General features: G+C 44.9%; 1 protein-coding gene across 2 annotated transcripts; it reads left to right on the forward strand.

Moving 5' to 3' along the window:
• Window positions 1–883: 883 nt before the first annotated feature.
• Window positions 884–14,146, forward strand: f9b (coagulation factor IXb). 2 transcript variants are annotated; one of them, XM_084028326.1, is made up of 10 exons: window positions 884–1,002; window positions 1,395–1,567; window positions 5,289–5,313; window positions 5,438–5,551; window positions 8,295–8,356; window positions 8,893–8,962; window positions 12,207–12,323; window positions 12,426–12,613; window positions 13,118–13,262; window positions 13,486–14,146. In XM_084028326.1, the coding sequence occupies exons 1-10, from the start codon at window positions 918–920 to the stop codon at window positions 14,043–14,045; spliced, it is 1,539 nt and encodes a 512-aa protein (XP_083884452.1). In that variant the 5' UTR covers window positions 884–917; the 3' UTR covers window positions 14,046–14,146. The 2 variants fall into 2 exon arrangements, with proteins under 2 accessions (XP_083884452.1, XP_083884451.1); XM_084028325.1 differs by having other exon boundaries at window positions 12,207–12,613; window positions 13,486–14,145.
• Window positions 14,147–14,481: the final 335 nt, after the last annotated feature.

Here is a 14,481-nt window from a genome sequence, read left to right on the forward strand (position 1 = left end):
AGCGAGCCTTTTATGTCAGCCATGTTGCAATATGTGAAAGTTGTGTAATAATGATAAGTGTCATAGTATGTAAGATCATTTCGTTGCACGTCTGGTTTGCTCACGTTAGTGTAGCTGGTGGTGACGGCAGAGCAGTCGAGGCTGACGGTGAACACATTCTGCTTTTTGCGTGTAAAAGGTTGAATGTTGTTTCCCCTTAGTTACATACATATCTCTCTGAAAAGGTTTAAAATCACAATACAATTTGGATGATTAAAGTTATTTATTTTCAGGTTAAAGGATAAAGTTAGTTATGAATTTGAGTCTACTGTGCATGCGTGTGCGTGCGTGTGTGTATACAGTATATGTATGTTTGTGTGTGTGTGTCTGTGTGTTTTCCTGCTTATACCCCATTTGAAATTGTCACGTAAGCCATGCTGCAAAAGCTGCTTATCGGACAAGACTCATCATTATAAACTACATGTTCAACAGCTGGTAATGTCAATAAACAAACACAGACACACACACACACACACACACACACACACACGCACACACACGCACACAAAACAATGTCCATAGCTGCCCTTCGTCCTCATCATTGATCTTGCTCTGTCTCAACCTGACATGAATAAATCAAATAATTTATTTTTTGAACACTCTTTCTTGAAAATATAAAATATCTCCCCCCACCCCCTCTCTGTCTTTCACTCTCACACCACAAATGTGAACACACACACACATACACACACACACACACACACACACACACACACACACACACACACACACACACACACACACACACACACACACACAGACCCTACGGCCTCCCAGGTGAGTAAACAGTGTGTTGCTCTGTACTTTGGAGTGCTGGATCCGTCTCTCCAGCATTCAGTTCAAGCTTCAAAAGCTGACAGACAACAGACAACGACAAGATGGCCAGAGTTTGTTTACTAGCTTTTATCGCTGGTTTACTGCTGGAAATGGAACTGGCTGCTGAAATCCCGGAGGACAACACAGGTAAACGATTGAGGAGGAAGGAGGCAGCCAGAGGTCATGTTAACAATCTAGGAAGAGGCGAAGGAGCAGGTGGGATTCTTTAACGGCCTGATGTCTGACCCCGAAATGACTGGTTTCTAACGCTGTGTGTAGTTTTATATACTTTCCTCTGAGGACAGCAGATGGACAGCACAATCTGACAAACATGTATTTCTTCTATCTTAACACACAGATTCACACCTTTGATGATTTCTTTCTCTGATGATCCATCGCAAATAAATGTCCACAAATTTGATCGGAAAGCCTTAAAAAAGAATCTCAATGTTGCTCCAGTTAAACGTTGTTTTTAGTGGGTAATGCTGGAGAATAATGTCTGTTAAATCATTTTCCTCTGTCCTCTGTTACCTTTTCAGGAGCTGTGTTTTTGTCTCAGCAGACGGCGGACACAGTGCTGCGCCGCCTCCGCAGGTACAACAGTGGCCATCTTGAAGAAGTTCTTCAGAAAGCCAACCTGGAGAGGGAGTGTAAAGAGGAAACCTGCACGATGGAGGAGGCTCGGGAAGTGTTTGAGGATAATGACAAAACTGTAGGTCATGCACACACACACACACACACACACACACACATAATCCTACTCCTACAGAAATAAAGGTTTCTCATTAAGCATGGGACAATGGGCCCTAGTTTCGTGGCGCAGCGCAGGGCTGCGCAGGGTGGCGGAGCCGGCGTAATGCAAGTTTCGACCCGCGCAGCCTTGCGCACGGTCAGTTTGGCAGTTTGGTGGATCGCCTGCGCCAAGATGGGTGTGGCGGCGCAGCAGGGGGAGGCGTCACAGATTCAGCTTGGTGCAGCGGAAGTTTCGTGGCAAAAAGCCTCGCCGAGACTTCGCCAGATCCAACCTAGTCTACTCTTGGCGTAAAGGTACGTGTCCACAGGCAGCGGTGTTTCCCCGCGTCCCATTCATTGTCAATGTGAAAAGCCGTGCATTGCATTCTGGTAGCGTCGCGGCGAATGTCGAGAGACGGCGTGCGAGTTGGCCGCTTCTCATTTACATAAAGTTGAAGTCGAATCTACTTTATGCTAATCAGAGGCGCGGGGCTTGACTCGCTGCCTCGCGAACGCTCGCAAAAATCTTCTAAACTGAATGTTGTCGATCTAAAATAAAGACAGATTCAGCAATTGCATAGCTTATTTCTCGCTTAAAATGTTTTTTTAGAAATACCTTTCGGTGAACTATTTTCGTACCCCTGTACGTGTCCACAGGGGCGATTTTAAACGCGAATGGACGCACCGCTTCCCAGGATTGCATGCTTGGCGGGCTACCATGAGAGGATGATTGATAGGTGCTCTCCTTCATACAACCACGCGCACAGTTCATGGCTGCACCTGATTGGACGAACGCTTTCACTGCTGTCCTGTCTGCTCCGGAGTTCACGCAGACCAACATGGCGGCTCGTTTGGAAACTTTCTCTTATTCTACGAAAATAGTTCACCGAAAGGTGTTTCTGAAAACATTTTAATCAAGATATAAGCTATGCAGTTGCTGAATCTGTCTTTATTTTAGATCGACAACATTCAGTTTAGAAGATTTTCGCGAGCGTTCGCGAGGCGGCGAGTCGAGCCCGGCGCCTCTGATTAGCGTAAAGTAGATTCAACTTCAACCTTATGCAAATGAGGAGCGGCCAACTCGCACGCCTTCTCTCGACATTGGCTGCGACGCTACCAGAATGCATTGCACGGCTTTTCACATAGACAATGAATGGGACGCGGGGAAACACCGCTGCCTGTGGACAAGTACCTTAAAGGAGAAATCCGGTCATTTTTGACCTCATTTCCATTGTCCTCAGGGTCATCCCGACTTATTAGAAAAAAAAAACCCGACAAAAATTGACGTTGCCTAGCCCGAGATCTGTACCTGCCTGGCAGCCTTCCAGACTCGCTCCAATGCTAACCCATTGGGGCACGTTTTATCTGCTTTCCTGGGCCGCAGAAAACAATTCCAAGACCTATGCAACACAGGTTGGGTCCATACGAGACACCACGGCGCTCGTTTAGCTCAAATAGTGTTGCAAAACGACATAAATATGTGTGTTTTAGCATGAAGTTACTCACCTCAAATCACCCCGTAGACATTAGCAGTAGATAGCCGAGCGCCTGTCGTCCGTCCCAGTCACCGCAGAAACGAAAACGTTTTCCTCGTAGTTTTGATTTTGTATCCATAAAGAAACGACCGAGCTGTGCAGTCGTCCTGTCCGTAATAAATCCATGAAGCTGTTATGTCCATATGTATGACTATGTTACAACGTAGCAACGACTGCTTACAGCTAAACAGTAGCCGAGAGCCAAAAGTCTCGCGCAAGTTCCCGTCTCCCGACGTCCTCACTCTGGAGCTGTTTTCAAGCCAATACAGTGACAAACTTCTTTCTATCGAGCAGTGCCGTCATGTCCATATGACAGTGTAACTAGCGCTAGCCTACATAGTAAGATTGCTTAGCCTTTGTGACAGTTGAACCTGCTACAAAGACAACAAATCTTGCGCAGTCTCAGTAGGCTAGTTGTGTTGACAGCACGAGTGGGAGTCGCGTGTGCAGACTGCAGTCTCTCATCAACAGAGTGAGATCAAAGTGACCCTCGCGCGACTGTCCAAGATTTTTCACTGTACTGGCTTGAAACCAGCTCCAGAGTGAGGACGGCAGACAGGAACTTGCGCGAGACTTGCATTGTTTTGGCTCTGTAAGCAGTCGTTGCTATGTTGTAACATAGTCATACATATGGACATAAAAGCTTCATGGATTTATTACGGACAGGACGACTGCACTGCTTGATCAATTCTTTATGGATACAAAATCAAAACTACGAGGAAAACGTTCTCGTTTCTGCGGTGACTGGGAGGGACGACAGGCGCTCGGCTATCTTCTGCTAATGTCTACGGGGTGATTTGAGGTGAGTAACTTCATGCTAAAACACACATATTTATGTCGTTTTGCAACACTATTTGAGCTAAACGAGCGCCGTGGTGTCTCGTATGGACCCAACCTGTGTTGCATAGGTCTTGGAATTGTTTTCTGAGGCCCAAGAAAGCAGATATAACGTGCCCCAATGGGTTAGCATTGGAGCGAGTCTGGAAGGCTGCCAGGCAGGTACAGATCTCGGGCTAGGCAACGTCAATTTTTGTCGGGTTTTTTGCTTCTAATAAGTCGGGATGACCCTGAGGACAACGGAAATGGGGTAAAAAATGACCGGATTTCTCCTTAAAGGCGCAAGGCGCAAATAAAGTCCATTCATTCAAGGCGAATTACAGCTGGCAGAGTGGAAGTTTGGCTGACTAGAGCGCAGTGCGCACACATCACCAAGTCCTCACAGGCAGGTTTCCACAGTTCCAGGCACATTTAAATGCAATAACTAATCACAACAAACACTATTTAATGCAACTAATTGAATCAACACGTGAATTTATATCTATATAGATTGTCCCGTCACATCTGACATCAGATCAAAGGCAGATGGCATGCGTAACGGAAACTCAGCCTCCCGGACCAAAACATCTCCCTCTCTCTCTCTCCTGTTTTTTATAATATCGGCATTGTTATTATTATGATACGCACGCACAGCGCGTGATGCGCGTGGCGGGAGCGGCGGCGCTGCTTCTGTCATCAGGTTGTCAAGTGACGGAACTTGCACTGAACCTCCCCTAACGCATTAAAGGAGAGGAGAGGAGCTAATTTGATTGGTGAAGATCTGAATCGACTGTATTAATCCCAGTCCGCGCCTCGTCTCCTCCTCGTCTCCCACTCACGCCTTCTTCTCCTCCCTCTTTCCCACTTGCGCCGGTGGGAGTGACGGGAGGTGTGCCTGCGCTAGCCTGCGCGGTGCACGAAACTTGCAAAGTCCAGGCGGACTCACCCCGTCGGCGTGGCGCACGTGCGCTGCGCGCGGACTACGCCTAGTCTACGAAACTAGGGTCTAAAATGTCATTTTCACATTTATCTCAGCCAAAATAATTGGGATGCAGGATATTATCCCAATAATCATCAAAATGTGTCACTTAAAATATACTGGTGTCACTTAGTAGAAATAATGTATAAGTAGAAATAATGGATAAACAAATAAATAAATGAATTTTTGTATCCTGCAGTCTTTGCATCAGGCTCTATTTTTCACCTGCCTACCATGATCGAACTCGACGTCATTTTGAAGTCCCTCATGACGATATTTACAGTTATCACAGTAATGGAAAATTACCACAATCAACTTATTGTGATTAAAAAAATCATCCCACCCCTACTCATTCATGTGTTTCATTTCAGATGGCGTTCTGGGCCATCTACATTGGTAAGACAGGTGACGAACGAGTTCTCACCTCTACTTTGTATTTAAAGCAGACGTCACCTCTGAACCTGTGTGTGTGTGTGTGTGTGTGTGTGTGTGTGTGTGTGTGTGTTTGACCCATGTGTAGATGGCGACCAGTGTAAACCACCCCCCTGCCAAAACGGAGGTGTGTGTGAAGACGGGATCAGCTCATACGTCTGCTATTGCAAACCAAACTTTAACGGCAAAAACTGTGAGATCGGTGAGTTCCTCCTCATAACATTGGAGATTATTATAACCTTTATTTAACCAGATAAAAAACCCATTGAGATCAAGACCTCTTTCACAAGGGTGACCTGGCCAAGAAAGGCAGCAGCACACGTCATGACAATCAGGACAGACAGACAACAACAAACAAGCAGCAAAAAACAAACATGAAAACATTAAAATATTAAGTACTAAAGTGCGAGTGAATAAGCAAATACTAAAGTGCAAGTCGATAGGCAAATAAAGTGCAGAAGATATATTTACAGTAACAAATTAAGAACATAGGCACTGTTCAAAAGTTTTCCTTTGACGTTTTCTTAAAATAGAGCGGAATGTTTCCAATGAAACAAGTTCTGATAATCTCAGTTCAGATTGGAGAGCATTCCAAGCAGAAGGGGCAGCAAAACTGAATGCTTTTTTTCCCGATTCAGTCCGAGCTCGAGGAACAGTGAAGTGCAGAATGTCATTTGACCTTAAGGCATAGCGGCTTCCAGTTCTCTGAAGGAACATGCATAAATATATCGGAGCCAGGCCAAGAAGTGCCTTAAAAACTACGGTCAGCCAATGTGTATGGCGTCTTACATTGAGGGAAGGCATGCCAGCTTTTGCGTATAATTCACAGTGGTGGGTGAGGCGACTACAGCCAGTAATAAACCTCAGCGCACAGTGATAGACCGGAGTTAAGGATTTGAGGCAGCTGGATGAAGCTGCCATATACACCACATCACCATAATCAAGGACAGACATGAAGGTTGCTGACATCAGAAACGTCCGAGCTCTGAGTGAAAAACATGATTTGTTTCTGTAGAAGAAACCGAGCTTTACCCTTAATTTAGAGATCAAATTTTTAATGTGCAATTTGAATGAAAGTGCATCATCAATAATGAATCCCAGATACTTATAACTGGTGACCAAATCTAGAGTTTCACCCCGGACAGTTCTGATGGAAGGGACATTTTCCAGGGGAACAGCTGAATTTGAAAAAATCATCAGTTTGGATTTATCAGCATTTAAAACCAATTTCAGTTTCTCCAATCGAACCTGTACAGCATCAAAGGCGGACTGCAAAAATTCAAATGCCTGAGCAATCGAACGAGAGCAGCAATAAATTACAGTATCATCCGCATAAAGATGGTATGAGGCATTTGATATGTTTGCACACAGATTATTTATGTAGATTGTGAAAAGGATGGGTCCTAAGACTGAGCCTTGAGGTACACCTTTAGTTACCTCAAGAAAGGTGGAGCTTACTCCAGCCATCTGAACACATTGTGTCCTATTTGTCAGATAATCAGCAAACCAAGAGGCAGCCTGTTTGGAAATACCATTTTTGAGGAGAATTTGTAGCAAGAGATTGTGGTCCACAGTATCAAAAGCCTTGGATAGATCAATAAACAGAGCCACACAGAACTTTTTCGAATCCAGCGCCTCAAACACATCATTTAGAACTTTCAGGGCAGCAGTAACAGTGCTGTGCTGCTTCCTAAAACCAGATTGAAGGGGTTCGAGAATATTCTCCAATTCCAGAAAATCCTTCAACTGATCACAGACCAATTTTTCAAATAATTTGGCTAAAATACATAATTTGGAGATAGGCCTGTAGTTGTTAACAATTGAGGGTTCGCCTCCTTTTAACAATGGGAGGACAAAAGCGGATTTCCAAACTTTAGGGAGTTTATTTGTGCTGAGGCTTAGATTAAAAATACAAGCTAGAGGCTCAGCAATGAAGTCAGCAGCCAGCTTTAGGAAGAATGGATCCAAACTATCTGGACCAGCTGATTTTTTGGAATCCAGGTTCTTCAGCGCACTACAGACCTCAGAAGTAGACACAAGTTCAAAATGAAAAGAACAATCAACAGGGAGACGACTTACAACAGAGGGTTCATCAGATAAAACGGTGCTTTTAGAAGTACTGTTAGAAAAATCAAATAAGTGCCCAGCTGTGATAAAATGTTCATTAAAATGATTTAACATGTCACATTTGTCAGTCAGGTTAGCTGAATCTTTGACAAAAAAATTTGATCTCACAACTCTCCAAAATTTTTTGGGATCATTTAGATTTTTGGTGGTTTCAGCTAGATAAAATTCAGATTTAGCCTTCTTAATTAGGGAGGTACATTTGTTGCGGAGCTGACGAAAAGTGATCCAATCAGCCTCAATTTTTGTTTTTCGTGCTTTGACCCAGGCAAGATCTCTTTCCTTAAGAAGGATTCCAATTTCAGTAGAAAACCATCTATTGTTTCGCCCCTTTATCCTGAATTTGCGTAAGGGAGCATGCTTGTTGATTAGCTTCAGGAATTCTGAGTGGAAGAAATTCCAGGCCAACTCAACATCATCAAGGAGGGAGATTTGTTCCCACTTAAATTTGGACAAGTCATGTAAAAAAGCCTGCTCATGAAAAAGCTTAAAATCTCTTTTGATTAAAATTCGCGGTTTGGTTTTGGGGAGTTTAGCATTTCTGACCACTGCAATGGCACAATGGTCACTCAGATCATTCCCGAAAACACCAGCATCAGTATACCTGTGGGGGGCATTTGTTATTATAAGATCAAGGAGCGATGATCTCGACAGCAACTCAAATAGCTGCATCGATTATCGTGACAATAGGCTGATTTGGCATTATTTGAATAAGTAACAATTCAATAAATGTATATATTTAGTTTGAATAAGGAACTAGACAGTGTGGGCGTGATGATGATGAAGAAGCAACACCTTGAAGAGACTCGTTGTGTTTTCAGAGGTGAACAAGCAGTGTTCGGTCGACAATGGTGGATGTTCCCATTTCTGCTTGATGAAGGCCAACAGACCCAACAAGTCCTCCAACTCATACGACCACAGTTGTCGTTGGTCCATGCACTCGAATACGACCTCTGGGAGCGTATTGCGGAGATTCTTCCGCAACGATAGTAGTGGTTAAGGTTAGGGTTAGGTCGACGTGTGGAGGCGGTCTCTGCCGATGATGCACGCGCGGGGGGGTAGCGCGGGGGGCGCGCGGGGGGGGGGGGGGGTAGCGCGGGGGGCGCGCGGGGGGGGGGGTGATTGACGGGGGGCGCGCGGGGGGGGGGGGGGGGTAGCGCGGGGGGCGCGCGGGGGCGCGCGGGGGGGGGATGGGGGTGGGGGGTAGGGGGGGGGGTGGGGAGGGGGTGGGGGGAAGATGTCGTGGAATCGGGGTAGGTTTAGGTCGACGTGTGGGGGGGGGGGCGATCGTCTGAGACACCGGAGTGTCGATATTTACTTGACCGCTAGAGGGCGCGCTATTTTGAAACGTAACATATGGTCGTAATTCGGTGCTTGACACACGACCTATGTGGTCGTTTTCTCGAGGAGGACAGTCTGAACAGACCGGTGTGTCAGTGTGCAGCCGGTTACAGACTCGGGCCAGACAGGAGAAGCTGCGAACCCACAGGTAAAATAAAATCAGTCATGTTCAGTGACGTGCTTGTGCTTTGCTTATAGGCAGTTTGATACATTTAAAGAGTGCTTGTACTGGCAATGATGGAAGAAATGCTCAAAACCATTATGGCCTAAGGTGTGTGCTCCTGTACGCCGCTCACGTACATTTAACCCTTCAACTGCATCCCAGTTCTCAGTTATTTTTAACAAATGTATGATCTCAGATGAAAACTGTGATTTTAGCGCTGAGGAGTGTCTTAGCAGTTTTAACTCCATATGTAAAAGTATATTGGATTCTGTTGCTCCTCTTAGATCCAGACGCACTAAAGCACTTTCTGAGCCTTGGTTGAATGACTCCACCCGCTCTCTCAGACGCTCATGTCGGCGTGCTGAGAGAAAGTGGAAGAAGGACAAACTACATGTCTCCTTAGAGGCCTTAAAGGTTGCTTTATCCATCTATCAGACAGCTGTAAAAGAGGCTAAAACAAAGTATCTATCTAATCTTGTCCTCACAAACAGTCACAAGCCTCAAGTTCTCTTTAACATTATAAACTCTCTTGTAAATCCCTGTGAGGTTCCTTCCATCCTGCCGTCAGCTTCCCTTTGTGAAGACTTTGTTAAATTTTTTATCGGAAAAATCTCTGCTCTCAGGTCTAAGTTACACACACTGGCTGCCCCCGATTTTGTTTTTACACCGATGTGCCCTGCTGTTTTCGACCAGTTTGAGCCTGTGTCGCTGTCATCACTTTCAGATATAGTGAAGGGTCTGCGGCCGACGAACTGCCCCTCTGATAGCATTCCCTCTCGCTTTCTCAAAGAAGTTTTTGATACTGTTGGCTCAAGTGTTCTTGTTCTTATAAACACTTGTCTCAGTTCAGGCTGTGTCCCAGCTGCCTTCAAACATGCTGTAGTACAGCCTCTAATCAAAAAGAAAAATCTAGACCCTTCTGTTCTTTCTAATTTTAGACCTATCTCTAAGCTACCGTTTCTGTCAAAGGTTCTGGAGAAGGTAGTCTATGTTCAGCTGCAATCATTTTTAACTCTCCATGGCATCAATGAAAAATTCCAGTCTGGCTTTAAACCACGCCACAGTACGGAAACGGCCCTTTTAAGAGTTTTTAATGATCTTATTTTAACTGTTGATGCAGGTAACTCTGCTGTCCTTGTGCTCCTAGACCTGTCAGCTGCCTTCGACACTGTGGACCACAGGACCCTTCTGTTACGTTTAGAACAGTGCGTAGGCATCACAGGTACTGCCCTCAAATGGTTCGAGTCTTATCTTTCTGATAGGAGTTTCGCAGTTCACCTGGGGGAGTTTTCCTCTACCGCTGCCCCTCTCACCTGTGGAGTCCCTCAAGGCTCTATTTTGGGCCCTATCCTGTTTTTACTGTATTTGTTGCCCCTGGGATCCATCTTAGCGAAACACAACATTTCTTTCCACTGTTTTGCTGACGATGTACAAATCTATATCCCTTTAAAATCCAAGAGTAAGGATACATTGCAGCCATTGCTTGATTGCTTATCTGATATAAAAACTTGGATGGACATACATTTTCTCAACCTTAATGAAAACAAAACTGAGATTATTATGTTTGGGCAAAATATTCAGGATTTTTCTGCTGGTTTTCTGGACCCACTTACTCCAAACTCCCGCACTCATGTCAAGAACCTTGGAGTAACACTAGATAGTGCTTTTAAATTTGACAGGCAGGTCAGCTCTGTTGTCAAAACAAGTTTCTTCCAGCTTCGACTCTTAGCCAAGATTAAGGCCTATCTTCTTCCCAAAGACCTAGAGAGAGTGATCCATGCCTTTATTTCTTCACGGCTGGATTACTGTAATTCTTTGTATGTTGGGTGTCGACCAGTCGTTGCTCCGTCGCCTGCAGCTCGTGCAAAGTGCTGCCGCTCGTCTTCTGACTGGAAAAAGAAAGCGCGACCACATTACACCAGTCTTGGCCTCACTACACTGGCTCCCTGTCCGCTTCAGGATTGATTTTAAACTTTTGCTATTTGTTTTTAAAGCTTTAAATGGACTGGCTCCACTATACTTATCCGAACTTTTACACAGTCACAATCCAGCCAGAGCACTGAGGTCGGCAGATCAACTGCTCCTGAAAGTCCCCAGGACCAGACTTAAAACCAGAGGGGACCGAGCCTTTGCGGCAGCTGCCCCGAGGCTCTGGAATAGCTTGCCTTGGCATATTAAATCAGCCCAGACCCTAGAGGTTTTTAAGTCCCTATTGAAGACCCACCTGTTCTCCATGGCTTTTAATTCAGGCTGAGCATGACACCCGTCTACTGTATTTTGTGTATATTTCTATTTATTTTTATTATTCTCATTGTATTGTATTGTATTTGTTTTACTGAACTGTACAGCACTTTGGTCAACCATTGGTCGTGAAAAATGTGCTCTATAAATAAAGTTTGATTTGATTTGATTTGATGGTGTAAAATGATGTAAAAGTATAAATACCACTGTGAAGAAATACTATGTTAGTCCATTCAAATTGTGTTCAAGTACAAAAGCATGACATGGATATTCTATCACTGGAATATAATCATTGATGCAAGTGTCACTTTAATGATGCAGCTGGTAAAGTAGAACAATTTTTATACTGCAGGGTAGTTTAACCCTGCAGTAAAACCTATTTCATAATTGATTAGTTTATTAACAAAAATGAATGGAAGAACACAGTACAACATTTCTAGAGTAAATTACACCTTCCTCATGAAATCCTGGTTTCAGCTGCTGTACATAAACTTCCTCGCCCACAGAAAGTCACAAACCAGGATTTGAGAGTGATGTACAAGCTGTCTTTTAAACAGCAATAAGACAGGAAGCTGGACACGTCCCATTAAGGAATCACAGGCTGACTCATACGGTCAGTTGGACTTTATAGCTGTCCAATAATGTCCATAATATATGGGTGTAGTTGGCAGTGTGAACAGGAACCACACAGGAAACCAGCTTTCAAACAAATGATACTTGCACCAACCTCTGATTGCACTGACCACAACCACAAAGAAAAACCACCAATCTCCAGTAAACACACCTATGTCTCTAACCTACTGCTTCATGATGCTAACGTCTTAAAACCTACAATAACAACTGTCTGATAAAGTGAGACCTCACAGTGGTTGAATCTGAGTGTAAACCTGCAACCTCAACCTGTGACAAAACAGCAAAAGGGCTCCAAGAAAACCTTCACAGCAATCAAATGTGACACTACTGTTTTCTGCCTTTCAACTCCCCGTAGAACCATTCAGCTGTGGTGGCGTGAACAGGTCCTCCACCACCAGGTCCATCCTCGGCCCGCGCTCATCAAGCACGACAAACGGCTCTGACGGATCGTACAATATCAGCGACGCCCTGGGTGACTACTTCTTCGATGACGATATAGAACAGCTGTTTGATGATTACTACGACCTCAGCACGAATGACTCCGACATGTCCGACATCTCCGTGGCCTCTGCAGTCAAATCCCGGCCAGTGAGGTCAGAGCCCAGCTCCCCCGTAAGCAGTGACACCGAACAGCCCACAGAGACGAAGCCTTGGCCTTCCTGGGCTTTCTACCCGACCCTGCCCACCATCACAGCAGAGGAGAACAGCGACCAGAGGATTGTGGGAGGTGATGAGGCCATTCCTGGAGAGATACCATGGCAGGTACTGTATTGTGTTGAAGGCAAATGGATGATATTCAAAGGCGGGGTGCAGTTAGGTGTTTTTCACTTTCTTCTTTCCTGGTAGGTAAAAACCACAGCGGTGCAGATGTGAACCTAACAATCTCTCTCCACTCCAGCATTGGCAGGAAATATAGCATAGATGGTTGTTTATACATGTGTGGTTAACAGTGTCGTGTATCTTTACCCCTGTCTTTGTAGGTTGCTTCTCCAGCTAATCTTGCATATACAGTACATACGTGTGGAGCTATTAGGTGATACAAGTCAGGGGGAACAAGAGAAATTAAAAAAAGGAAAATGAGGAGACACATCGTGGGTTGTTTGCTTGTTCCCTCTGGATTTTTTTAAATGTCAATTAGAAAATGTTGGATTTTCCCTTTAAGAGGCACAGGGGTCACAGCGAGGGGAGATGAAGCATAGTGGTAGAGGGGAAAGAATATCCTGCTGGAGAAGAGAAGTGCATCATTAAGTATGCGTTTGTGTGCAGGTAACTCTGATGTCTCACTCAGCTGTCCTTGAAAGGGCAGAGCCTTTCTGTGGAGGAGCTCTTCTCAGTGCATTATGGGTCATCACCGCTGCACATTGTCTGACGGCACCTCATATCGCTAAAGTGGGGTTCATTGTCAGAGTTGGTAGGACATTTCATATTCTAAATCTCTGATCACATCTCTATTGTACAGACAAACTGGTATTAACAATTATAACTGATGTGACGTCATGTTTGTTTGGTAATGCAATGGCCTCTTTTCAACTAAGCTGTGACATTTGAGATTTAAGATCAGAAGCTGCTGGACCTATCACATTACCGGGTGCAGAGAGTAATCTAACTGCATGCACATCAATCGATGCTTCCAGGTGAGCATGACGTGAGCCAGAATGAGGGTCCAGAGCGAGACCACATGGTGGAAGAGCAGCATCTTCACCCCAAGTATGATGCCAAGATTTCACAGTATAACCACGATATTGCACTGCTGAAGCTGTCCAGTCCAGTGGAACTGTCCAACCAGCGGCGTCCCATCTGCCTGGGTCCCAAAGACTTCACGGAGAAGCTGTTGAGGGAGTCCAGCAGCTCTCTGGTGAGCGGCTGGGGAAAGCTCAAGTTCCGAGGCCTTCAGGCCAATAAGCTCCAAAAGCTTGGGGTCCCCCACGTGGACCGCACCCTGTGTAAACAGAGCAGCCGGGACCACGTCACACGCTTTATGTTCTGCGCTGGCTTCCGGAGTGAACAGAAGGATTCGTGCCAGGGGGACAGCGGTGGGCCGCATGCCACTAATTACAAAGGCACATGGTTCCTGACAGGCATCGTCAGCTGGGGGGAGGAGTGTGCCATGGACGGGAAGTATGGCATCTACACTCGAGTCTCACGCTACTACGGCTGGATCAGTCAGAAAACAGGGATCCGAATGAACAACTGACTAATTCTGTAAAGGAAGTCAACAAAACCTATGGAGGAATGCAAATCATGTTAATTTGGAGTCTTCAATAAAAAAAATATCTCAGTATTTCATACTCCATCATGGTCATTTAGATTCTTCAATAATAGATCATTTAAATGGGAATTTGAATGCTCCTTTTGAAATATTATAACAGGTATATAACACCTTACCGCTCTTCATCAGATGTTTTGAATTGCAATTGTAAGTATTAAATGCAATCTTGAGATGCTGAAGCAAACGTAAAATTTAATTTTCTGTTCCTGTTATTCTGATGGCTTAAACCTCTGATCAGGTTCAAGGAGGGTCAGAACTGTTATGGTTATTGATCAGGTCACAAATCTCCATTCCCAATAAGCATGATAAATGTGTAAACATGTTCAACGAAGCCCACAGTCCTTGAATCAGCCTCCATTAC

Source organism: Eutrigla gurnardus, assembly GCF_963514095.1.
Source record: "Eutrigla gurnardus genome assembly, chromosome: 15".
Lineage (NCBI taxonomy): Eukaryota > Metazoa > Chordata > Actinopteri > Perciformes > Triglidae > Eutrigla > Eutrigla gurnardus.